General features: G+C 41.5%; 1 protein-coding gene across 3 annotated transcripts; it reads left to right on the top strand.

Moving 5' to 3' along the window:
• The first annotated feature begins 998 nt into the window (after window positions 1-998).
• Window positions 999-26876, top strand: GALNT11 (polypeptide N-acetylgalactosaminyltransferase 11). Of its 3 annotated transcripts, none has more exons than XM_081344874.1 (12): window positions 999-1130; window positions 7469-7801; window positions 8617-8740; window positions 8865-9031; window positions 10088-10213; window positions 12161-12410; window positions 13416-13533; window positions 15478-15630; window positions 16444-16662; window positions 20366-20470; window positions 23654-23791; window positions 24824-26876. In XM_081344874.1, exons 2-12 carry the CDS (start codon window positions 7507-7509, stop codon window positions 24953-24955), a joined length of 1827 nt encoding a protein of 608 aa, XP_081201000.1. In that variant the 5' UTR covers window positions 999-1130; window positions 7469-7506; the 3' UTR covers window positions 24956-26876. The 3 variants fall into 3 exon arrangements, 2 of the variants coding, with proteins under 2 accessions (XP_081201000.1, XP_081200999.1); XR_014028584.1 differs by lacking the exon at window positions 999-1130 and adding an exon at window positions 1276-1504 and having other exon boundaries at window positions 20340-20470; XM_081344873.1 differs by lacking the exon at window positions 999-1130 and adding an exon at window positions 1276-1504.
• Window positions 26877-27036: the final 160 nt, after the last annotated feature.

The raw sequence follows: 27036 nt of genomic DNA, 5'->3' as shown, positions 1-27036 counted from the left end.
TCATTCCTGCGCTAAAGAACCCGCCATTTAACAAAAGCAAACTAGCTAAAATACAAAACATAGAGTAAGTGGTTGTAACCTCACAGTTTGAGCAACTATTTTTCTTGTTCCAATTTGAAACTATTGGTGCAAGGTGAATTTTAGAGCAACTTTTCATAAAGGTGTGTGCGTGTCCAACTGAGAAACCCTCCCCCAATTGTATTGTGTTGATTCCAATGAAAAAAGTACATTTGTCCAGGTATCAATTAATTCTCAGTCCAACCCACCTCAGAGGGCTGTTGCTGTGGGAAAAATGGAAGCAGGAGAATTAGACATGTTCACTGCTTTGAGTTATATATAAAAAGATGGATTAAAAAAATCTAATAATACTGCATATTGATAAAATTCCCACCCATTTATTAAAAAACTCCACACTGCTTGCATCTACACATACTAGGCCAGGGGTAGGCAACCTTGGCTCTTTTATGACTCGTGGACTTCAACTCCCAGAATTACTGAGTCAGCTAACTCAGGAATTCCGGGAGTTGAAGACCACGAGTCATAAAAGAACCAAGGTTGCCTACCCCTGTAACTAGGCCAACTACTTTATCAGGATAACAGCTCCCTCAACTGTTGTACACTGTCCAATCATCTTCTGTGAAATGGGTAGTCATATAATTTTGATTTTTAAATCAGTCCTAAGTTCTTGAGAAGATCTCAATGCATTCGAAAGCCAACATCAGTTAAAGTACTGTCCGTTGCTTTTTCACACTGTTGTATATATAATATCTATTTTAAGGTCTTTTTTTTTAGCCCACGGGGCATCCAAAGGCAATTGCCATGGGTTGCAATCCATAACTGGAAGAATTTTTTCCCTGGTTTTCTTTTCCACAAAAAAAGGTCCATAATTATTTAGCCACACAGCACGCCGTTCTCACGATCTGGTCGAACTAAGTGGAGTTAGTTTCTCCCAGTGTTTTGGGTAAGACTTCAACCCCCAGAATTCCTCAGGCCTCCGTACAAGCCACGCCTCCTGGCTCGCCGTCTGTTTTGGCTCGCGCTCCCCCCTCCGTAGCAGCGAGTGCCGTGAGAGGCGCTCAGGATGCTTCTCGAGGCGCGCCGCCGCCTTCCGCACCGTCGTGGCCACACGGGTGAGTGCGAGGCAGAGGCGGAGAAAGAGGAGGCGCGGCGTTCTCTCCGCAGACGGCGGCTCGCTGCGGAACCAACTCGGGCCTAGGGAGGGGGGGGGAGGTGGAAAAAAAAATATCTCCGCAGCGCCCCTTATTGGCGGGAGGACGAAACAACCTCCGCAGGTTACTTGGCCCAGCGGCAGGGCCGGGCGAGGCTCGGAGGGGCTGCTGTTGCTGGCGGCGAAGGGGAGGCGGCCTCTCCGCCCGCCCGCCCGGCTTCCCCTCTCCCTTGCCACGCCGCCTCTGCTCCTCCGCCTCCTCCTCCTCCTCCTCCGGAGGGAAGCGGGGAGAGAGGGAGGGAAGGCGCCGAGCCCCCCTCCCCGTCCTTGCCCCAGGTGAGCAGCTGATCTGCCTGGCCTTCCTCCCCGCACGGCAGACGGCCCGGGGGTCTCGGAGGCGGATGGCTGCTGGGCTCCCGGATCAGCGGACCGTTCTGGTCTGGTCAGGCCAAAGAGGGAAAAACGGGTGGGCCGTGTCGGAGGAGGGGAGGGGGAGGGCTCTTGGGAAACTTTAGCAAAAAGACAACTGCACTGTAAAAGGCTGGTTGGTTTGCGATGTGTGTTTGTGTGTGCGTGCGTGCAATGCATGCGTGCATGTTTGTGTCTTAGACTCGGAGTCTACTTCGAGAGACTATCAGGACTTCCTATCCTGTGTCTTTTCATCATCTTGCCGCATACCGTCCGCGTTGATTGATTTAAGTGTGTGTGCCATCAAATCGGGGTTGACTTTGAGCAACCTAGGTTTTCAACGGAAAGATTCGTCCCTAACCAGGTCTTGCAGTTCTTCTGCTGATGCATCCATCGCTGCTGCAACTGAGTCCATTTACATTCCTCATGGCCATTCCTTTCTGTTGGGTTGCCACCTTTCCCAGCATCAGAGCCTTTTCCAGAGAGCTGGGTCTACTCTTAATGCTTCTGAAAGAGCGGGACAAATTGCAGGCTTTTGGAGGCAGTCAAGGTCCTGTTTCTATTTGTGCTTTGATAATACAGAGCTGCATTTCTGTTTAAACCGGAAAGAAGGATGCCTTGGTCCTGTTTAAACGAAAATACCTGAAATGGTTAGCCTTGCAAACGATTAGCTGACTAAATTTGTTTTGGAGGCAGGACTTGTGAAGAGGATTTAAGAGTCTTTAGTGGATCATAGGGTGAAATGTTATGAAAGAGTGATGCAGTGACTCAAAAAGCCAGTGCAGTGTTACAAGGCATTGGCAGAAGAATTGCATCCAGATCAGCAGAGGTAATTGTTTCACTATGCTCTGCGTTGGTTTCAGCTCAGGGCATATTGTTCGGGCATTGTACTTTGAAAGGAACTGTTTCAGAGCACCCAGAGTGTTGAGGCTGGAAGGCAGATTGTTTGAGGAATGGTTCAAGGATCTGAGTATGTTTCTGTTGCAGAAGAAAAGGCTGAGGGAAGAGATGTCTACAAAGATCTAAAAGGCTGCTGCATGCAGAGTGCTTAAGTGAATGTGTTCTCTATTGAAACCGAAGAAAGGTGAACTACCGGTAGCTGAAATTAAAAGAAAGATTGACCGCTGAATATTAGACAGACGTTGCTGTGGGTAAGAGCAGAACAGCCCTCTTTAAGCAATGCTGTTCTTTTTGCTGGAGATACTTAAATGGGGATTGAATGAGTAACCTGTTGTGGAACATGATGGTTATACTATAAAATGAATACAACCAGTCAGGGACTGAATTTGCTTTGAAGCTATTACCTGATTTTAGATAGTGATATATTTTTTTTCCATTTGATTCATAGTGAACTGATATTTTCCTCAAACAGCCATGAAAATTTCAAGTTTGTAAAATTGGTCGAAGTTGCATGAATCTGATAAGTTTAAAACTGTGGGATTAAATAACTTGTAGAAGTCTTGTCAGAACCAGCTTTAAATTAGCAGTTAAAAAATTACCTGACCAGTTTTTAATCTCAGAAAATGAGCTGAGATGTTTCCATGATGAAATGGTTGGTTTGCAAATATTTGACATATTTTTTTCCTTGAGTGAATGATATCGGTCTAGTTCCAGGAAAATAAGTCAAGTCAACAGCATAATAGAAAAATACAAGCTGGTAGATTCACATGTCTTCAAGGGAATATAAACGCGAGATCCATGTTCTTAGGTACATACATACACTAAAGAATGTGTTAATATTATCAATAAACTACTCTTGGTGGTTTTATCATACAGTAATTTCTTTGCAGTCTTCCATGAAGTACACAAGAATTAATGCTTAAATGATCTTTGAGGAATAGCAAATCAATTCAAATTATTTCTATTGTGGAGATTACAAATAAAAATAATATGCAATTTTTTAGCTTCCACAAAGGAAATGCGTGTTAAATACAAGTCATAATCCATATACACTAAAACAGTCCTGTTTGTAATCTTCAATTGGGTGAATCAATATATCTGAAATGGGCTAACAACTTACAGAATTCATCCGAACTTTGGAATCCATTATTATCATTATCCATTATTCCAGTGGGATTAAAATTTGATTAAGTTATGGCCACTTGAGTGCTGCTACTTCCAACGCGCTCTGCTAAGTTCCCATAAGGAAAGTCAATGGAGAAGCTCAAAGTTACTCCTGTTTCCCCCCCCCCCCCCCCCCGTCAGTGGTTATTCTGTGTTTTTGTTTAGGTAAGGACATTCCTCTGAAACAATGACCCAGCAGGGTCTAGTTAATATATGTATGAATATGGTTTGAGTAGAATAGGAGCAGCTTAGCTATTTATTTGAGGTTTTGATTAAAAAGTCGTACTGAGAAATGTTGGCAGGTAAAGTAAGAGTTTAAGGTGCTATAAGGTCAGCTGTTTAAAATGCTGCTGAGTTGGGTTGACTTCTGGTGATTGTATAGGAAGATATCTGATATTGGGACCCAACTTCAGAACAAAATCTGAAGTTTTACTAAAGGTTTACTAGTGAGCTCCCTGATTCATTCCATCCATCCATCCATCCAATCTGTTGTCTTCCCCTGGTGCTGTTTCCTTCAAAAATGCCAAGCAAAATTGGCAAACTATATATCAAATGCCCAAACTATGTGAGTTTATTTATGCTGATTGTCACTTCAAAGATTAGAGGACGGCAGGAGTTAAATATCCCACAGGATTTTTTTTCCTAGGGGCAGAAAGCTTTGCTGCCTCCTGTGGTTTCTGCGCTTTAGTAATTTCCACATTCTGTCTGAGCATTGACCTTTTTTCCTGTGTGGAGTTCACTTAGAAAATGACAAAGCTGTGGACTGCATTAGATCACCTTCATCTCCTTTTGTGGCCTGACATTAGAATAACATAGAATAACAGAGTTGGAAGGGACCTTGGAGGTCATCTAGTCCAACTCCCTGCTCGAGCAGAATTTATACCATTTCAGACAAGTGGCTGTCCAGTCTCTTCTTGAAAGCCTCCAGTGATGGAGCACCCACAACCTCTGAAGGCAAGCCGTTCCACTGGTTGATTGTTCTCTCTGTCAGGAAATTTCTCCTTAGTTCTAGGTTGTTTCTCTCCTTGATTAGTTTCCATCCATTGTTTTTTGTCCCGCCTTCTTGTGCTTCGTAAAATAGTTTGACTCCCTCATTTTTGTAACAGTCCCTAAACATGGCAACATGATATTGAGGTATGATGACTGATTTGTTCCTCCAGGGAGGCTGGAGCCGATGGAAGAGCCACCAAATGCAGCTGGGCCCAGATCTATCTATCTATCTATCTATCTATCTATCTATCTATCTATCTATCTATCTATCTATCTATCTACATACCTACATACCTACATACCAACCAATCAAAAAATAAAGAATGATTTGTGATTCCTAAATAGATTTTAGGAATGAAAACAATGAGGCATCTTGTTTATAAAAAAGGGGTAAGATTAAGATATGTGAGAGAAGAAATCTAGCTACGTAGCATTTTGAAAATATGTGACCACCTTGGGAATTTGGATTTGCTCAAGCTCAGAGTTATTAATAAGTCAAATGGTCCAGGTACTCCCTTTGTAACTAAGGATTTTGCCAAACATGCAGATAATCAAGATTTCTTCTGCATGAAGGAATAATATAAGCCTTTTTTATGGATCAGATTAAATGGGGATTCTTACAATTTTGAGAAATTGCACCATCCATTAGTTGATTATTACTCTGCTGTAAATGATTTTTCTAGCTCGTTTCAAACAATATTAAACTTTATGCCTTCTCACACAGAGATTGTCTGTTAAAGTTTTAGAACAGTGGGCCACCACAAATATAGTTGTGTACATTTTAAAATTGATTTGGAAGAAATACTCCAGAACATAAACAGGTGGTGCTTGACTGCATTGTAAAATTGGATGTGACTGACTTAAGAACTGCCTTGCTTAGCAGTGGAAATTCTGATCTCTATTGTGCTTATAAAAGTTGAAGACCACCTGAAAAAGCTTAGCAACAGAGCCAACCATGGTGCGTGAAGACTACCTGCACTAAACAACATGTGAACGGTCTTGTGTCAGCACCAGATTACTACATTGTAATTAAGTGACACATCCATAGTTATTAGGCACAACATCATGTGACTGATTATGATTTCCTCATTGACATTGATTTGGGAGTTGCATTAATTTTTGAAACCTTAAAAGAGCTACATTTTTTAACATGGAAGGCTGAATAAAAGATTGGTGCTTCAGTCAATAGGAGTGAAGAGTTATACCAGTTCAGAAGTATTTTTTCCAGTAATTTCTAGAATGTTCCAGGTCCCTGTAGAGTAGACATGTCAAACACAAGGCCCGGGGGCCAGATCCGGCCCGCGAAGTGGTTTCATGCGGCCCGCAAAGCCATCCTGGAAACAGTGAGGGACCAGCCCCCACTGCCTTGGCCCTGGCCCAGAGACCCTCCTCCTGCCAGAGACCCCCAGATCTGTCCCACTCCTGCCCAGACCCCCCATAGGCACCCTTGATGCGAACGATGTAGAGCTGGCCATGCCCACCCAGTAGGCCATACGCACTCTAGCCACGCCCACCCAGTAGGCCACGCCCACCCAGGCCACACCCACCCGGCCCCCTGAGGGCAACTGCAATGCTGATGCGGCCCTCAATGAAATTGAGTTTGACACCCCTGCTGTAGAGGAATGCTTCATAGGTTCTCTTCTCCCTGTCCTATGTTACAAGATCATTGAGTTCATCTTAGATGAATCACAGATATTTAAGATTAGGAAAATACATAATAATCTTTGAAGTATTCAAGGATTTTATATAGGCAAAGGAAGAACTGGATCATATGACTGATTCAAAGAGACTATTTCTGTGTATTTAAATATTTCCCCCGTGGGTCTGTTGTGTTTGATGCAGGACTAGTTATAAAAACTTTTAATCTAAAATGAATACTGATTGTGTGCTTTGAGTTTGAGAGAAAAAGTACTGTGAATTTCAAAAGAATAACTCACATGTATATAATTGCTAATGTTAGTGAGAGAGCTATAAACCAGTAAGAAAGAGGACATTGAATACAAATTATGTCAAGAGTTTAGAAAAATCTTGCTTGCAGTTTTAACCACTCTGTAGATTATATAGATTTCACCCAAGTTTAATCTGATTTTTGAGACCCTTTTCCCCCACCTACAGTATTCTCCTACTGTATTTTGAGGACGTATTCCTGTATTAGAATCTCATAATACATACTATGTCTGTCTCAGGTTTTTATAAAGGAAAAGATAGGTGAATTGAGATAAAACTAATGTTGCTGAACTAATGTTGCTGGTTTTAAACTTTTGCTAAAAATATCTTTTCTGTTAAAAATTAGTTGTTACTTGACCTAAGTGACAAATACTTCAAGCAGTAAATCTTTAACCTTCTAGTTATATTGGTTTTTAATATACTACAAATTAAACTTCCAAGTAATCAATTATTCAAAAATACAGCAAGTTATAGTCCGGCACAGTCTTGGAGTTGAAAAATTGGGGGGGGGGAATTAGATGAGAGCTTTTGATAAAGTATGAGAATTCCTAATCTTTTAATTTACATCCTGAGTCTGTGAGACCAAAGGTAGATATTTACATACTTGATAAATTGAAAGTGTAATCTTTATAGAATTCTTCTTAACTCTAAATCATATTAAATGCCTCCCTTAATGCCATGTTAGTGTTATGGATTTTAAAGATATTATATAATTTATAATGTTTGTTGCTGGGTTTTTTCCTTACCTTTATGTAAAAAGAAAATGCAGCCTCACTTTGAGGTAATTATAATATAAAATTAATCTGGAACTGTCTCAGAAAGGCCAACTGTTAATATACAATAGTAGAGAATCTCTGTACTTACTTTTTGTTCCTTTTGATTTTCTTTTAGGGGATTGAAAATGTGCCAACAACAATGCTAGGATTACAATGGGAAGTGTCACACTTCGCTATTTTTGCTATGGCTGTCTCTTTACGTCCATAACCTGGACAGTTCTGCTGTTTGTTTATTTTAATTTCAGCGAAGAGACCCAGTCTTTTAAAAATGTGCCCATCAAGGGGCTTGAACCCCAGAAGCCCCTCCCCAGAGGATTCCATCCCCAGCTTGTGAACGGACCAGGACAGATGCAGGAATCTAAGGCCAGATATGGCAAGATCAGGAACCCCTTGGGCAACGCTGCTCAGGATCTCCTCAAGCGCGATACAGAGTTTTCCCCTGAAATGGGTACGTTGGAGGGCTAGAACACTAAATTAGCTACCTGTTATTTCCATATGGGGAAAGGCCGGGCAGAGATGTTTGAATAGTCTGAAAGCCTGACAGAGCAGGCCGGAGGCCATTGGAGAGATGTTGACTGCCAAATGGTCCCTATGGATTCAGATATTGCAAGAGGAAGAATTTGGTTTAAAGCTAATTTGGTGAGTTAGCAGCCATTTTAACACACTGGCACAAGAGCCAGTTTGATCTAGTAATTAAGGCACCAGGCTAGGAAGCAAGTGACGGTGAGTTCAGGTTTTGCCATAGCCATGAAAGCCAGTTGGGTGCCCTTGGGCCAGTCCCTCTTTCTCAGCTAACTCACCTCATAGGGTTGTTGTTGTGAGGACAATAGGAGGAGGAAGGTGTGTCGGATATGTTTTCAGCCACGAGTCATTTGCAAAAAATAAGGAAGGTGGGCAATCAGCCCATCAGTCCAATGATATATAAGCCGCAGTGGTAGGGTTCACACTTCGCATTAAGCCAGACCAAATTAAAGACAGACACATTATGGCTTTTAATGCAAAGAGTGAAAAATACAGCTGCAATATCATAATGTTGTTACAGATATTATAGCGTGATTGCTCGTGCCAGGAATTTATGATGAATATATTTACATATTTTACCTGCCGATTTTCTTGAGATTCAAGACAGATTACCGAAACCATTGGAGGAAGAGTAGCTTGTTTTGGGAAACATCCTTAGTGGAATTTTATAAGATTAAGGGGATATTTTAGAAAATGATTATTGGCAGCATATTAACAGGATCAGTGCCTCCTCTGTTTCAGGTATGATTTTCAATGAACAGGACCAGGAAGTGAGAGATTTGGGCTATCAGAAACATGCTTTCAATGTGCTCATCAGCAACCGATTGGGATATCATAGAGACGTGCCAGATACGAGGGACAGAAGGTAAGCTCTGTCATAGGTTCATCCAAAATTAAACCTTTTGTTCCGAGAGCCAAATGACTTTTATGGCGGATAGGGAAAGTGAAGTGAAAATAATAAGATAATACAGGCCTTTTTCCTTCTCCAGGTGTAAACAAAAAATATATCCTCACGATCTGCCCTCTGCTAGTATTATAATTTGCTTCTATAATGAAGCTTTCTCTGCCTTGCTTCGGACCGTTCATAGTGTTTTGGATCGTACACCATCACATCTTCTCCATGAAATTATTTTGGTGGACGATAGAAGTGAATTAGGTAAGAGATTCTTAGATTTTTTGTGTTACTCTGGGGTAGGGGTTTTCGGCCTGTGGCCCACATCATCAGAGTGTGGTCCCCAAAAGAAATATATTTTCCCAAACCACAAAACAGAGGGCTATCCACCTCCTTAGGTAGTCATTTTGATGATGGCTTCACCGTTCTTGGTGTATGGCATGACTTCTGTGCACAAAAAGATTGCCAATTCTGCTAAGCTTGTAAGCCGCCCTGAGTCTTCGGAGAAGGGCGGGATATAAATGGAATTAAAATAAAATAAATAAATAAAAATTCAGCTCTAGGGACGAATTGGATCAAAATATGATTCTGCTGTAGGTTTTATTGCCTCCATCTCAGCTCTCTGGAATACGTACCATGAGAACAATGTGTACCATGAGAACAATACTATTAAGTATTTCGAATTTTGAGCAGTGATTTGGTATTTGAAACAGGTTGTCCCAGCATTATTGGAAATATGTTGGCAGGGTTCCAGCTATTATGGAAGTATTTTGAGCCCAGTAGATCTCTTTGAAACAGGTGTATTGAACACACAAGAGAGGCATTTTAAGTTCAAAACACTTGTGGAACATTCAGGGCAGCTGCTCCATTATGAACAGAGCGTTTCAAACTCAACACAGCTTTTCAAGTACAAAATGTCTCAAATGTTTTGCACACCACCCTATACTAGGCAATTCTTTTGCAGAGAAGGCGTTAAGGATACACAGCATGGGTGACAGAAGCTGCTTCCAGAAATGGAATTCTGTCCATTAAATGGTAGTCTGATTGATTCTCTGTTCCCTTGCATTTCTAATTATGCCCCGGATACCGACATACCTTTCTAAATTCCAGTCTTTATTAGAGAAGAGACATGTCACTAGGATTAGTCGGCTATCTCATTTCCTTCCACAAGGAAGAACACTTAACAATTGTCACAGCTGTTGGGTTTCGTTTGAAGTTTGTTTTGCCAGACTTTTAAAATAGAAGAAATGTGAGAAGTAGCTGGAAAGGTTTAGGACGACTGTAAAACATTTTTTTAAATCTTTCCTTCTCCTGTTGTAGCTGATTTAAAAGAAGACTTGGACATATATTTAACAAAAAATCTTCCAAATAAGGTGAAACTAGTAAGAAACGAAAATCGCGAAGGGCTAATTCGAGGGAGAATGGTTGGAGCTTCCCATGCGACAGGTAACATCCAGCACTAATGCAGACAATGCACCAACCTTGTGGCTTTAAGTAGTAATGTTACATCCTCGTGGTGTGTATTTCAGCCCCTCCTAAATTGAATTATTGGGAATAGTGAGGTTTATCACTGCAGTAAATTGACTGATGGATGTTTACAGAAACCTGTAGAAATATCGTACAGATAGTCCTTGATTTACAACCACAATTGAGCCCAAAATTTCCGTGGCTAATTGAAACGCATAAGAGATTTTTGCAGTGGTTAAGTCAGCAGCATTGTTCTTAAGTGAATCTGGTTTCCCCATTGACTTTGCTTGTCAGAAGGTCACAGAAGGGGATCACGTGATTGTTCTGTACCAGCCTGCTACCGGCCCTGCAGCAAAAGCAGGGACAACCCCTTTACAAACGGCAAGAGGCTGGAATAAAGCCTGCCAAATTTATTAACATAAAACAGAGCAAAACAAGACACCAACCATGAAACAGGAGCTATGAAACAGGAACTATTCAAGCGGTTGCCTTCAGCAAACCAGCCCTCCCATGCATTCCCCTTTTATACAGTTCAGGGCGTGGCTTCTCTCTGCCTCCTTCCGAGGTGCCCCATTGCCTTCCTCTGTTTACTCCTGATTGACTGCCTCCTGCGTCGGGCGTCCTTGAACAGGGCCAGCTGTGGGTCATCTTCATCCACGCTGTCAGGCTCACACAGCTGGGTCTCTGTCATGACCAGGAGGGAGGGGCCTGGCTGAGGGCTCTGCGGAGCCTCAAAGCCATCATCAGCAAGCTCTTCAACACCCCCCTCCTCCTCTGAGTCGTCCAACCCAACTGCCGAACCCACAGGCTGACCCTGAATCACAACAGTGATCCTGGGACGCTGTGGCCGTCATTTAAATATGTTGAAATCACAGCAGTGATGTTCAGTTTGGACCTAATAATTTCCACAAAAAAGTAAAATATATAGAAATACAGGCATATCTTGTTTTATTGCACTTTTTTATTGGACTCACTGATAATGCATTTTTATAAGACCCTCCACCAGCAAAAAGATTATAACTACTGAAGCTCAAATTTAGTTTTTAGCAATAAAGTATTTTTTTAATTAAGCTATGTACCTTATTTTAGACATAATGAAATTGCACACAGTAGACTATAGTATAATATAAATATAACTTTTATAAGTACTGGGAAACCCCAAATTTGCTTTATTGCAGTATTCTGGAACCATGCCCACAATATCTCTTGGGTATGCTTTTATACCTAACTTGAAAAGCAAAACAAGTTCACTCTGTGTCTTCCAGTTAAACTTCCCATTAATTTTGAGGGTTTTTCCCCCCTCTCCCGCTGTTTCTTTTCCTATCAGTTATTCTCAGTGTTAATTCCCAATTTCTCTTACGCTGAAAGGTGCAAGTTATAAATGTCATAATGTAAATGAAGATTCTTGAGATAATGGTATTCTCAGGAGAGCTTCGGGTTAGTCTCTTGTCTTCTTGTCTCTTGTCGAACAAGAAGCAAGGATGCAAACTCATTAAGGAGAGAACTAGCCTATAGAACTAAGGGGGAAGTTCCTATCAGAACAATTAATCAGCGGAATGACTTGCCTCCAGAATTAGCAGGTGCTCCAACACTGGAATTTTTAAAGAAGAGACTGGACAGCCACTTGTCTGGAGTGGCATAGGGCAGGGGTAGGCAACCTTGGCTCTTTTATGACTGGTGGACTTCAACTCCCAGAATTCCTGAGCCAGCATGGCTCAGCTTGGAAACCTCTCCCTTTCCCCTCAGTATGGCTGGCTCAGGAATTCTGGGAGTTGAAGTCCACAAGTCATAAAAGAGCCAAGGTTGCCTACCCCTGGCATAGGGTCTCCTGCTTGGGGGGATAGGGTCGGACTAGAAGACCTCCAAAGTCCCTCCCAACTTTGTTATTCTGTATCTCATATGTCTCTTCTGCTTTTACTTTCTCAGGAAAAGTGCTTGTGTTTCTGGACAGCCATTGTGAAGTGAATGAGATGTGGTTGCAGCCCTTGCTGACACCCATCCAGGAATCTCGCAGGACAGTTGTTTGTCCTGTGATTGATATCATCAGTGCAGACACACTGACATACAGCTCTTCTCCTGTTGTCCGCGGAGGATTCAACTGGGGCCTTCACTTTAAATGGGATCTCGTTCCTTTGTCGGAGATGGAAGGACCCGAACAAGCCACTGCTCCCATCAAGTGAGACATCCCGGTTTCAAATCCCACCCTCTAAAGGGGTGAACGGCTTCACTTAAAACCTGAAAAGGGGTTTTAGGGCTTCCTTCAACCAAAGGGGTTTGATTAAAAATACAATAACCACGACATGCCAAACCAGGGACATTTAGCTTTATATGGAATTTTAAAATGAAGGCTGGAGGGAAGACAAAAGCCAGTACATTCAATATTTATTCATAAATATATATCCATTTATATCCACTTATAGTACATTCCTAGGGAAACTGTTTCAGTTTATCTAAAGAGTTGAAGCCAGAGCTCTGGAATAATTCCTTAAAGTGTTAATAACAGTCTTGTTCAGTAAAGAATAGTTACTATAACATTTGTTCTCTCTTGATTTGATTACAATCAACTGCTTCTTTCATTTCATCTGTTAGGTTTATAGGGCAACAAGACCTTGTTCTCTGTTGCCACCCTAGAAGTAGGATTTTCCCACATGAGGAACTGGGACCGTCTTAGAGGGCCGAATCAGTAGCTCCTAGCTGCACTCCGCCCATTCACCTGCAGAGCCGTGTTTGACAAAAGCCCCACTGGATGGCCAAGCCCTGAGCCCTTCATACAATGACCACTGCTATCTCCTCAGGCTGCTCCAGGCAAGGGGCAAGTGCTGTGCAGATGCAGAAATTGCCTTCTCATGACCGTTGGCCATCTGAAGGAGCACACAGTGACTGCCCAGAGCCAGACCGGACTTGGTTTCTTCTCCTGCAGCATGCTTGTTTACATTTCATTTTTGATTCCCTATTGATCTCAAATGGGCTGGACAGGCACAGCCAAAGGGCTGGATGTCCAGGGGCCATTAAATGCCCAGGTCCAATTTGGAGTATAGGGAAAGTATGGGAAAATGCTGCTTTTCCTGCTTGCTTAGATTTAAATCTCTTCCCTTCCAATTCTTGTAGATCTGTCTTTCCCCTTCCTTAATTCCCCTTCCGTCAGGGCTTGACTTTGGTAAAGATTTCATTTTTATCTTAGGTCTCCCACAATGGCAGGAGGCTTGTTCGCAATGGACAGAGAATATTTCAATGCGCTTGGACAGTATGACAGTGGCATGGACATCTGGGGAGGGGAAAATCTGGAAATATCATTTCGGGTATGTTTCTTTTGGGATTTACTAGTGGGCATTCTTTTTCGTTCTTGGAAGGTTCATGCAGGCCACTTCAGAATCAGGAGGTGTTCACACATTATTGTTGGGTGGTCACCTTCTGCAGCTTTGAAGACAAGAGTAATGTGAATTTTGCTTATTTTAAATAGAAAGGATTCTGACAAGATGAAATGAGCTTCCCAAAAAATACCCTCCAAAAAGGTAAACGGTAATTCTAGAGTAGTCATTTCTCTGAGATTAGATAAAGCATCCATTGCAACATAGCAAAATATTTATCTAGCATTCATGAAATTATTGTGAGAGTAATTGAAATTATTTAGCTCAAAGCAGGAAGAACTGTTATAAGAGATAACCCCCCCTCTCTCTTGCTATCTTGCTGTTTAGTTATCTAGCTAGCTACCATCTGTTTTATATATACTACATACTGTATAAGATAAGATATAAATTTATCTTATATTTAAAACCGTTATATATAACGGTTATAAAGAACTGGGAGACATATGGTTTGTGGAGTTTTTGTTGCAAAAAGACAGGGCTTGAATTTAGATATTTGACATATTTGTGGAGTGAAAACAATTGGATGATGAATTCAGAAAACTTTGATTGTTTACAGTGTTCTCAGATATATTGGGGATTATGTTACCCAGTGAAATTGAGCAGAAAAATGTAAAATATAAAAACCCTATTCTTAAATAAAATCAATTTGTGGGAAACAAGCAAATGTTGGAGAGCACGCTACTTTAAAAAGAGATCCACATGTCCTCTTGGTAATTTATTGTGGGATTTATGCATTAAATTTATATGCCACCCAACTGATGGTTTGAGGTGTCTTTGAACAGCGTACAACATAATAAAACATACAGATATAAAAACAATTATAAATATAAAAAGAGTTTAAAATTACAAAAGTTTAAAAGAAACTGAAAACCATGGGAATGACGGAGAGCAGGGATGGTGCTTTGTCTCTCTTAGTGCACAAACCACCTCCAGCCAATAGCTTCTCTTGCAAGGCGCCCTGCCAGCTGGCATAACCAGGTTTTAAGGCTTTTCCTGAAGGCTAAAAGGGGTGGAGTGGGGGCAGATCTTGCCCCCTGTTCCTTGGCTGATGGGGTCCACAGTAGGGCCCTTCTGCCAGCACAAGTGGGGCAGGCTAACCCTATTGGGGAAAGACAGCTCCTCAGATACCTTGGACCCAATGCCATAGAGCAGGGGTAGGCAACCTTGGCTCTTTTATGACTTGTGGACTTCAACTCCCAGAATTCCTGAGCCAGCCACGCTGAGGGGAAAGGGAGAGTTTCCAAGCTGAGCCATGCTGGCTCAGGAATTCTGGGAGTTGAAGTCCACAAGTCATAAAAGAGCTAAGGTTGCCTACCCCTGCCATAGAGGGCTTTAACAATACAGGTAGTTCTTGACTTATGACCACAATTGGGCCCAAGATTTCTGTTGTTAAGTGAGGCGTTTGTTAAGCGACTTTTGCCCCGTTTTACGACCTTTTTTGCCTCAAGTGAATCACTGCATTTGATAAGTTAGTAACCCGGTTGGTAAGTGAATTTGGCTTTCCCATTGACTTCGTTTGTCAGAAGGTTGCAAAAAATCATGGTCACGTAACCCCAGGGCACAGCAACGGTTATAAACATAAACCAGTTGCCAAGCATCTGAATGGGGATGCTACAAGTGTTGTAAGTCGAGGACTATCTGTATAACAGCACTCAAAAACTCCTTGCTTTCATTCTGTATTATTGGGGGAGGAGTATGTGGCTGAACATTAAGCTTTTAAGACAGTTGTCATCCTGAATGAGATCATTCAGCTATTAATAAGATCCAGGTGTACAGTTATGCAAATAAGCAAACCTTTTTAGATACTAGGTCTTGTGTCTAATAGCACCTGTCTTCAATAAAAATATTTTACTAAGTCCTTTTATTTCTGAGCAGATTTGGATGTGTGGAGGCAAACTTTTCATCATCCCTTGCTCAAGAGTTGGGCACATCTTTCGCAAAAGGCGTCCATATGGGTCTCCAGGCGGGCAGGACACAATGGCACACAATTCTCTACGCCTCGCACATGTGTGGATGGATGAATACAAGGCAAGGCTGCCACAACTATATATTACTGGGTGATGTGTGTGTGTGTGTCGGGGGGGGGGATATACCTCAGTGCACCTGTGAAGAGGGCAAAAGAAGGAGCCACCTTCCTGAAAAATCTGTTGATGTTATGCTTTTGGAGGAAATAAGCAATGTTGTATCTTCCATTTCCAGGATATTTGTGCTTTTGAACACATGTCACATGGGAAGGGCACAGAGGCATAAATGTTGGAAACACAATATAAAGCTTAATTTTGTAATTTTTAGCTGGGGAAGAATTTGAATGTATAGCTCAGAGAAGTCGGTCATTTCCCCCCCCCCCCCACGCACACACTAATGCTATTGTTAACCAGTAGTCCTCATTTAATGATCACTCATTCAGCAACTGTTTGAAGTTACAACAGGGCTGAATGAGGAGATTTAAAACAGATCCTCTTATTTGTGGCCCCACAATCACGACTCAGGTGCTTAGCCATCGGTTTGACGTTATAGTATTTGCAGCATCCTGCAGTCACACACAATAAGCCTCTGCGACCTTCACTTCTGACGAACAAAGTCAGTGAAAAGCCACCAGAGGTTGCAAAGGGCGAGCATGTAACACCAAAGACCATGCAGGATTCGCTTAAGAGCCGCAATCCGAACTGCCGCGTAAGTTGCCGTGGTCACATGACATCAAGCTTTACAACCACTTGCTGAACAACAGTTATCTGTCCCCAATTACCGTCGTTCAGCGAGGACTGCTTTTCCTTAGACTTTAGTTTCACATAACAGGAGTAATAATTCATCTCTTTGCGATTTTTAATCCTTTTCAAACAGGAACAGTATTTTGCCTTACGTCCAGAGCTACGAACAAGGAACTATGGAAATATTACTGACCGTGTGGAATTGAGAAAAAAATTAAACTGCAAATCATTTAAATGGTATTTAGACAATGTGTATCCAGAGATGCAGATCTCTGGGCCCAATGCCAAGGTACAACCTCCAATCTTTTTCAATAAAGGACAGAAAAGACCAAAAATACTGCAACAAGGAAGGGTAAGATGCTGTTCTTCAGATTTGCTTAAATCCAAGCTCTTAAAAATGTGGAATGTGGACATTTCAAAGTGGTATTCGAAGGGAAAGGAAGGATGTTAGTACAGTGCAGCAATTTAGCTCTGAAATAAATAATATACCACAGTAATTGGAATAAAGATGTCTGTTGTGTAATTTAGTTTCTGTTTGGGCAAACAGTATTTAATCTTTCTGAATGTCTTCTATAGCTTGTACTAAAAACTGTAAGGGAGAATCCCTACATCAGGGGTCTTCACACTTGGCCCTTTTATGATTTCAACTCCCAGAATTCCTCAGCCAGGCACACTTTGAATCCAGGTTGTAGGTCTGTCATAACTTTGAATGGTTGCTAAGCGACCAATCGTAAGTTGATGACTACCTGTGACATCACCCAAGTGATATTGCTGACATAGTTTTCTGATCTTATTCCATTAAAATTAGGCCCATGTATCTATTTTAATAGATACTTTCTTTTCTATTTATTTGATTTAGATCTCAACTTTCTTCCAAGGAGATAATGAGGACTTCCTTATAATCTTCCTTATAACTTCTGCTTATACAACACACACACACACACACACACAGAGAGAGAGAGAGAGAGAGAGAGAGAGAGAGAGAGAGAGAGAGAGAGAGAGAGAGAACACGCTGGCTGATGACTTCTGGGAGTTGAAGTCCACAAGCCATAAAAGGGCCAGGTTTGAAGACCCCCTGCCCTACATCATGACTGGATGGTCAGTGGTGGTCTTTTTTTAAAAAAAATCTGGTTTTCACAGCACACTTTGCCCTCTGATTTTCTTTCATAGGAGCCAGCATATCAGCAAGGGCTGCACAGTCTCAAGAGGCAAGTAGCTTGCCTAACATTTTCTTCCTTTTGGATCAATCTATAGATGATGTAACCAGACCGCTGCCCTACTTACCAGAGTAAAAGTACACATTCAGCTTTCATTCAAAGTGATTTATTTCTAGCAGTATCTGGGCTGTAAAAGAGTTGACTTTTTAATCTAAATCCTAGGCAGAGTACATTATAATGTCCAGGAGCCTCCATCTTATTTTTTAAAATGCCCATTGGTGGATTTCTGAAAATTACAGCCCTTCCTGTTTTCTTGTCTACTACCCATTCATATTTAGAAGCAGAGTTTCAAAATACAATAGTTGTATTTATGTAGCCATCATAGCAGTCCTGTGCCTGCCCTCCATAAGCTTATTAAGTATCCATTTTAAGTCAGTCAAGCTAATGGCTGTCATCTTGTAGGGAATTCTATATTATTAATGTGCCAAGTCTTTCAGGTAAAAGAATCTAAAGGGTGTTTTCTAAAATACCAGCTAATAGAAATCAAGCAAACAAAAATTATGTAAACAAGAAAGAGTAGCTCTTTTTCAGACTAGCAAATGTTATTGTAAGCTCTTTTGAACTGTGATTCTGTTCCATGAGAGGTACAAAAAGGTTAAGCTGAAGTAGGAGTTATGTTGGGATGAAGCAGTTGTGGTTGGGGAGGTAGGATAGTTTTACAGAAGCAGGTTGTATGTGCGAGAGGTTACAGGTACCCCCGTCAGTTAGTAACTAACATGCTACATACAGACTCCACCGTGTTGGTTAAGACCTTTTCAGATAGCCTGAAATCTTTTGTGCATGTGAATTCTGCAGTTCTCAGCCTCCACAGAGTAATTATAACTGTACCTGTAATTGAGAATCCTGCACACAAGTTTGACATCTGAAGGACAAAATTACAGGAAAAACATTTTAACCACCAAGCGCTTGATTATAATAAAAATTTGTTAGCGCTACCAGACTTTAGTTTTTGGCTACCATTAACTAACAAGGGTATCTTCTTATCCTGCATGGAGTGTTGAATCCCTTAGTCCTCTCACTGATGGATGAGTTGGAACACAAAAGGGTTTTTTTCTGTTTCCCTACTTAGGCTGAATTTGAATGAAAGTGGCCTTTTTTTTCTGGACAAGGGAAAAAAGGGAAGGAAATCAAATTCCCTGTGACTGCTCATTGTTATCTCTAATTGAGTTCCTTATGTTTTTGGGAAAGCAAGAAACTTTGAAAGAAGATAGTTTTTTCTTAGTTTTGAACCTATTCTTCATCAACTAAATTGGATGGCTAATTCGTGTTCAGCATAAAAAAATCAAACGTTTATGTCTAATAATTCCTGTTTCACAGACTGTAAGACAATTTTTTGGCCTCATGGCAAAGTCTTTAAAATGGCTTCAGGCTAAGAAGACATCACTAAATCATTTTGTGTTCTTGCCACACTGAGGTGGAAAAGCAGACATGCTGTTGAGGAAGAAATCCCTAAGCATATACAGCTAGTCCTTGACTACAGTTGAGCCCTAAATTTCTGTTGTTAACTGAGACAGTTGTGAAGTGAGTTTTGCCCCATTTTATGATCCTTCTAGCCACAGGTAAGTGAATAAATGCCGTTGAGTTTCTAAGTGAACCTGGCTTCCTCATTGACTTTGCTTGTCAGAAGGTCACAAAAAAGGGATCATGTGACCCTGGGACACAGCAGCGGTCTTAAATACATGCCAGTTGTGATTGTCAGTCACATTTTTCAGTGCCACCAGTATATCAGGGGTCCCCAATCCCCGATCCGTGGACCGGTATTGGGCTGTGGCATGCCAGCAATAGGTCCGTACAAACAAGCAAAGCCCCATCTGTGGGATGCAGGCAACACACAAAACCACACACTCTCCGGTCTGTGGAAAAACCTTTCTCCATAGAACTGGTCCCTGGTGCCCAAAAGGTAGGGGCCCTCTGGTATAAGTTGATTGAAATCAGGTAAGGTTGTTCCTCAGAAAAGGAATCCGCCTGTTGATTAACTTCAGTATTTGAAATGATGGAAGAAAATGGTGAATGCAAGAGTTGGATAAGTATTAAAAATGGAGTTTCAGTTTTACTTTTTTGTAAACAAGTTGTACTGTATCAGAATCAGTTTTGGGTTCTTAACCCTATACAAAATGATGTTTATATCAAGTCTCCATATATGTTTGCCCTTTTTTTGTCAACAGATGTGTGCCAACGATTATACATCCCTGGATCCAGACAATCCTTCGGGATTGTGTAGCTTGCGTATAATTAACCATTTCATCCCATCTCCCTTCTTAATACTACTGATTATTTGTTATGTGGTTGTGTTAAATTTAATCCTGTCTGTGCTGCACTATGACTGCTATACTTTCACTATAAAGTCCTTCTGTAGAAATTGGCTTCTAGTACTGATTTTTTTTAAAAAATGTAGTCATTGTGCCAGTTAGTTTAAAGCCACCCAGTAGTAATATTTCTCATAAATTACACTGTCTCCATTTCTAGAAGTAATGTTTTTCATGGTTAAGTTATGCAGTTGTAGCTACACAATGTTGTCGGATGGCTTTTAAGGAGATATATCCCTGCATATCTTATATAATTTTTACCAAGTTGATTCTTGGCACAGCAGGATGGTAGCAAATATTAATGATAGAATGATACAAATACTTCATGGTGATATATCACAGTGAAATAAAGCTGAAAATGTTGGATGATAATTTATTTTTGAAAAATCCCTACTTCTTCCTTGTAGTTAGTTCCTCACTCTTTTGTTCTTAGAGAATATAATAGGAATCTAAGGAAGGGTGGTTGAGAATTTGACCTCTGTTCACATTGTATGTTCTTTTCTCAGTGTGTTTGTGTTTCTTTTCCATGCAGTTGCATCACCTTCAAACTAATAAATGTCTGGTGGCGCAAAGCCACCCAAGTCAAAAAGGAGGACTTGTGGTGGTCAGAGAATGTGACTACAGTAATAAAAATCAGGCAAGTTTCCCCAGCTCTCTTATTGTTTTGATAATTTTGATCTCTCTGACATGTAGTGTTCCTAATTTACCAGAGGGCTATGTTACTTTAATCCACCGTTGTCCAATCTTTTGGGCTGCATTGAATGAAGAGGAATTGTCTTGGGCTGCATATAAAATATGTTATTTATTTATTTATTTTCTATACACTCAGGGCGGTGTACGGGGCAATAAAAATACAATATACAAAAGTTAAAAATAAGATTAAATAGAACTAGCCCATTACAATAAATAATTAAAAATTAGTAATTAAAATACCCCAAACCCATTTGACCAGGCCGGCTTGTTCAAATAGGTAAGTTTTCAGATCACGGGGGAAAGAGCGAAGGTCAGGAGCTGGCGCGCCCACAGAGAATGCTCTCACCCTGGGGGCCGCCAGCCGGCACTCTCTGACTGGCGGCACCCTAAGGAGGCCCTCTCTGTGGGAGCGCACAGGACGAAGGGAAGTTGACACCGGCAGCAGGTGTTGCCGTAGGTAATCCGGACCCATGCCATGTAGGGCTTTATAGGTCATCACCAGCACCTTGAATCTCACCCGGAGGGCAACTGGAAGCCAATGCAGCTCGCGGAGTAGAGGTGTTACATGGGAGTATTGGGAGACCCCCATCACAACTCGCGTGGCCACATTCTGCACCAGTTGAAGCCTCCGAGTGGTCCTCAAGGGCAGCCCCATGTACAGAGCATTGCAGTAGACTATGCGAGAGGTCACAAGCGCATGGGTGACTGTACGCAGGGCATCCCGGTCCAGATAGGATCGCAACTGGCGCACCAGGCGGACCTGGGCAAAAGCCCCCCTGGTCACAGCTCCTATATGATCTTCCAGACTGAGCTGTGAATCCAGGAGGACACCCAAGTTGCGTGCCCTATCTACAGGGGGTAATAACTCACCCCCCATGGTTAAAGATGGAACAGCCTGAATTTCCCGAGATGCCGGCACGCACAACCACTCAGTCTTGTCGGGATTGAGCCGAAGCCTGTTCCTCCCCATCCAGACCCGAACCGCCTCCAGGCAACGGGACATCACATTGAGGGCATCACTTTGGTGGTTTGGGGTGGAGATGAAGAGCTGGGTATCATCAGCATATTGATGATACCCAACCCCAAAACCACGAATGATCTCACCCAGTGGCTTCATATAGATGTTGAACAGGAGAGGCGAGAGGACCGACCCCTGAGGAACTCTACAAACGAGAGGCCTCGAGGCCGACCTCTGCCCTCCTGCCAGCACCGACTGCGAATGTCCCAGGAGGTAGGAGAACTACTGGAGAACAGTGCCCCCCACTCCCAACCCCCTGAGACGCCGCAGTAAGATACCATGGTCGATGGTATCGAAAGCCGCTAAGAGGTCTAATAGGACTAGGACAGAGGAACAACCCCTGTCCTGAGCCCGCCAGAGATCATTCACCAGCGCGACGGGGAGTGGCAAAACGGAAGGCCAGCCGCAGGAGATAATGATCTGTCTATGACAGGGGCATAATGGAGAACCCCCACCCGGATCATCTAACCACCGTCCAGATAGAAAAACAAAATCAAGCGTGTGACCCCCCCCCCATGAGTCGGGCCCTGAATTACTTGCATCAGGTCCATGGCCGTCATGGAAGCCATGAACTCCCGAGCCAACTCTGATGATCCCCCCCCAGGGACGGCAGATTGAAGTCCCCCCAAATCATAAGTTTGGGGAACTCAATCACCAACCCCGAGAGGATATCGAGAAGTTCAGGCAGGGCTGAATATGGTTAATGTATATAAATACCAAGCTTCTTTGTTTTCTTTAATATTTTTATTATCTTGTGGGGCCACATTACTAGCTGCCCAGGGTTGCATGTGGCCTGTAGGCTGTGGGTTGGGCTTGCCTGCTTTAATCATTCATAGCAGAACTGTAGAGAAACAAAATATAAGTCCATCTAGGACAAGACGTGTTGATATATGTGGCTTTCAGAATTGTCAAACAGTTGTCAACAAAAAATAGTTTGTGAAGGAAAGCCATGAGATTTGTATTAGAACTGCCCAATAGGTTGACTTTTCTTACTGAAGAGAAGGTTGAAGGTCACCACAGCCCCCATGCAGAAAACGGGAGCCACATTGCCTGATCCTTTCGGGATTAGCCTCTCAAGTTCTCTTAACTTCTGTTAAGGACAGTCCTGAATTCCCTCGATAGGAAGATCCTGTCAGTGAGTCATTCTTCGTCTCTGTACTCTGCAAATACAGCTCAGAGCTTGGCCTTGTCCGGTAGGCGAAAGGCACTCAGACATTTATCACACAAGCTTAAATTTGCATTTGAACATCATTCACCTCAAAATGCTGGTGACTAGCTGATTTTATCTTGCCTTTAAAACTACTCCTAAATTGAAGGCTGTGCCTAAGATTTGGTTGCAGAACTGCAATCTAAGAGCATGTTCTTTGACTAAGGTAACCAATTAAGATGCTGAATGTCAATGTGCTAGTTCCTAGGATAAGCCTTATCCAGCTTGGGTTTCTCTAGGCATGTTGGGCTGTTAATTCCACAGTCCTCCGATAACAGAAGCCTGTTGGTCTAGGAGCTATTTGTGGTATAATCTGGGTTTCTTAGCTTTTCCAGAGGCAGGTGGAGAAAAATTATTCTGGATACTTTAGGGCCTTCTTAGGTCAAGTTCTTCTTAGGACTTGCTGCTATTTGGATCAGCAATACCTCTGAAAATTATAACAGCCCATCTGGAAAACATCAACTTGGGGAAAGATGTTCTGAATTTAAGCAGATATTACTTGAAACAAATCTAATGAAGCTGGAAACATGCCTGTAGAACAGAAAGATGGAAACAAATGGTAGGTGGGTGGTGTCTTTTGAGATCATCCAAACAAGCAAAATGCAGCTATTTCTATGAGAACTTTTCTTGCTGTTCCATCTGGATGGTGGGAAAGGGTCCTATGAGCAGAGGCGATTTAGTTGTTTTGTTAATTGTATAATTTTCTTGAGTAATGAACATCATGCCACCTTAAATAAGATTCCCTTGCTGTAAGACTAGGATGGAAAACAAGCATGAGATGAAAATGTGGTGAATTTAATGTCACCATGAAAGAGAAGTGTATGTAGATTTCTCAACTTCGTGATTAAATCATCCTCAGTTCATTGGTTCCTAGTGATCCTAAAATATTTGCAATTTCATAGGTATGGATGTATAATGAGGATCATGAATTAATCTTAAATAACCTCCTGTGTTTGGATGTATCTGAAACACGAACATCTGATCCGCCACGCCTTATGAAATGCCACGGCTCAGGAGGATCTCAGCAGTGGCTACTTGGGGTAAGTGAATTTGGCCAGGATAAATTTCAGTGTAGTGTAGCTCTGGCTAAAGATTGTTAGAAGTTTATATAAGCTTGAGAATTGGTTCTCTTTGTGCACGGGTGAGTTCCTGTTTACCCAGATTATTGTGAAAACTAGATATTTATGAGAATGCTTAGCTTAACCTTACTGCCCATGAATCTTTCACAAGGCCTCCAATTAGGAACATGCCACATGGACAAAACCTTTTTTGTCCAGTTTGATGTTTCTGAAAGCTTAAATGCTTGCCTTTCAGCACGATTTGATTTTTATCCCACCTTTATTACTTTACAAGTAATTCATGGTGAACATCCCTAATACTTTTTTCTCTTTCTATTTTTCCCACACACAAGTACCTTGTGAGTTGGGCTGAGAAAGGGACTGGCCCCAAATGAACCAGCTGGCTTTTATGCCTAAGGTGGGACTAGAACTCACCGTCTCCTGGTGTTTAGTCTGGTGCCCATTAATATCTATTAGGAGCAGAATAGTGCCAAAAAGACCTAGCCTTCATTCACTAATAGAAGTGGTCATGGTCTACATCTGGAATTGTGAAGTGGCAATTATCACATGGTATTTCAATTTTATTGGTGACTAATAAACTTAAAGGAACAAAAAATCTAGTTGAAGAATGAAAGTACTGTTAATCAAAACTAGGCCTTTCAAGACCAAATGGGTAGGTTTACATGGGCATAGGGAAAAGCATGGAATATAGTTTTTTTATGCTGACAGGATTGTTTTGAAAATAATCTTTTTGATGAGCAAGTCGTAGTTTATTAAGACTAAAATGTAAAATCTATAGAGCCCTGGTAGTGCAGTGGTTAGAATGTAGTATTGCAGGCTAACTCTGCCCACAGTGTAAAGAACAATGGTGCAGTATTGCAGTTATTTTGCTATTAAAGGTAGAGCTGGCACAGGAGCCCCCAAGTAACCCTATCAGCCTGCCAAAAGGAGTAACTTGGCTGCAAAAGTAGGTTTGGAACCATTTTATCTCACCTGCTTTGTTTCTCTCTGCAGAAAAACAATCGGCTGTATCAGGTATCTGTTGGGCAGTGCATGAAGGTGGTTGATCCACTTAATCTCAAAGGCTACGTCACCATGGCCATTTGCGATGGCTCTTCCCTTCAGCAGTGGCGCTTGGAGAACTGAGTGCCGCCTTAAGGAATGCCCACTTGCACAGGGGCTCTTAGCTTAGTAGTACATTACTTTTCTAAGGCTGGCAATCCTTGCTGCTATTTCTGTCCCTGAACACTTAAAAAGGAAATTATTTTAATGAAGGTTAGAAATCGCAATGGACAGCAACCTTCAAGTGTGGAGCACAAGTGGCTGCTTTTCTTGCCCCTTCTTTCTGCAGACGTAGAAGTGCAATGACGTTACTTGGAGTTCAACAGTATATGGAAATATTCTTTGTCATAATTAGGACAATGTAATTCAATTAGTGGATGCATCTAATGAAGCTGGCCTAAATGGTCTGTCAGAAACCTACCGTGTTTTGCCAGTATTTCTTGCAGAATATCATGGTACTTTTTTCATTTGCATTTACGGCTGGAATTCTGGGGGAAAAGTATGTTTTAGCTCTGCCTTTCTTGTAAATAATTTTATTCATTTTAACCTACTTAAATGTCCATTTGTCATGTCCTGCAATATTTGAACCAGTTCAGGATGCCATTTTGATGACTCCGAAGACCAAGTAGCACTTGCCTGCTTCAATGCAGCCCCCACCAAGGCTCCCTTGTGTGCCAGGAAGCCCATAGGGTGACTGTGGGAGTTGCAGCATTAAAACAGTCTGGACGTTGATTCTCAGAATTCCTCAGCTGGCATGTTGACTGGGAAAATTCTGGGAGTGGAAGTGCAACCATCTTAAACTTAAGGTTGAGAAATTCTGCATGAGAGGATGAGGGGCAAAGGGCTAGTGGCATGACTTTTCGGTTCTGGTAAGGCAGTTTGGAATTACACAGTATAAAACAGCATTTTTAAAAAGTTTACAGGTGGTCCTTGACATGTGACTATAATAGAGACTGCCCATTATGGTTGTACATCGTAACAGTTGTAAAACAATTTTATAACTTTTTTGCGGCAGTCGGTAAGCAAACCAGTGGTTCTCTACAGACACATTTTTGGCAAAACCATCATAAAACATGGTCAATGATTGTGCTGCAGATGGTGGTAAATGGAGCCATGTTGAAAAGTGCCCAAATTTTGGTGATGTGACTGTGGAGAAGCCTCCATCAGAATTTGGAATCCAGGTCTTAAGTCCCCTTTTGGATCAGTTGTAACTTCAGATAGTTGCTAAGTGATGAATCTAAGTTCAGGACTTACCTGTACGTTGCTTGATTTTTTACTATACTCAGTTCTACCCCAAGAGGTAAAAAAAAACCAGATCTTTTTACATTTTAGAAGATATTTTACATTTAAAAGATATAAATACCCATAAGTATTTCTGAGAAGCTTGAATTTGATATTGTACTGAAAACTTTCATTGGGAAACCTGGTCCTTAATTCATGCAGTGAACGTTTAAGGCCCATATTAAGGATTCTAGATTCTAGTTAAGGTTTTGGTATTCCTTTTTAAAATCAGGCAGCATATGAAGTGTAGCTTAGAAAAATGTTTACGATTTGTCTTTGCAATATCATGGAGAGAAAACAGATATCATTTTTTATGTATTTTGTATTGCATTTTTATTATTAACACTACGTGTTACTGACACTCATATTAGCAACTGTCCCTTTGGTCTCTAGTGTACATTAAATGCTTGAGAACCTTATGCCATTTATGATTTAACTTTTGTAACAGTACCTTTTATTTTAATTTAATGAAACCAGCCAGTCTGTTTGTGATAGAAAGCTCTTCCTAGTCCTCTGTTCATCAGGTTACCTAATTAAGTGTGCAGAATCTGCTGGGCTCTGTTCATATGATATAATCAAAAGCTTTGTGGGACAGAGGGCTACAGTCATGTTAAATTTTAAACTTTTTAAAATTACAAATAATAGAGCAGGTTCTATAACTGATAAGGATGTCCAAAATGGGGAAAAAACTTAACTAGAACTACTAACATATTAAAATAATGTAAGTTTTGCTATGCATAAGACATACTCCATGCAATTATGTTTTCTATGCTTTTTATATATGCATCTGTTTTTGTAGAATTGGGATTTGGATATAGCATTGAGCTATCTAAGGTATCATCTTGATGGCAAAAACAGCCTGTTTAGTGTATCCCTGGAAATAA

This window comes from Vipera berus (assembly GCF_964194415.1).
Source record: "Vipera berus genome assembly, chromosome: Z".
NCBI classification, from domain to species: domain Eukaryota; kingdom Metazoa; phylum Chordata; class Lepidosauria; order Squamata; family Viperidae; genus Vipera; species Vipera berus.
The sequence above is the reverse complement of the archived record's forward strand: the minus strand, read 5'-3'. Positions and strand labels throughout refer to the sequence as shown.

What these genes read in the sequence shown, in the direction of transcription:
- GALNT11 (XM_081344874.1), top strand. Translation starts at nt 7,507, where the DNA reads ATGGGAAGTGTCACACTTCGCTATTTTTGCTATGGCTGTCTCTTTACG. An exon ending in GGACGATAGAAGTGAATTAG is followed by an intron (nt 9,032 to 10,087) that starts GTAAGAGATTCT and finishes CTCCTGTTGTAG; the next exon opens with CTGATTTAAAAGAAGACTTG. An exon ending in AAATACTGCAACAAGGAAGG is followed by an intron (nt 16,663 to 20,365) that starts GTAAGATGCTGT and finishes TTTTCCATGCAG; the next exon opens with TTGCATCACCTTCAAACTAA.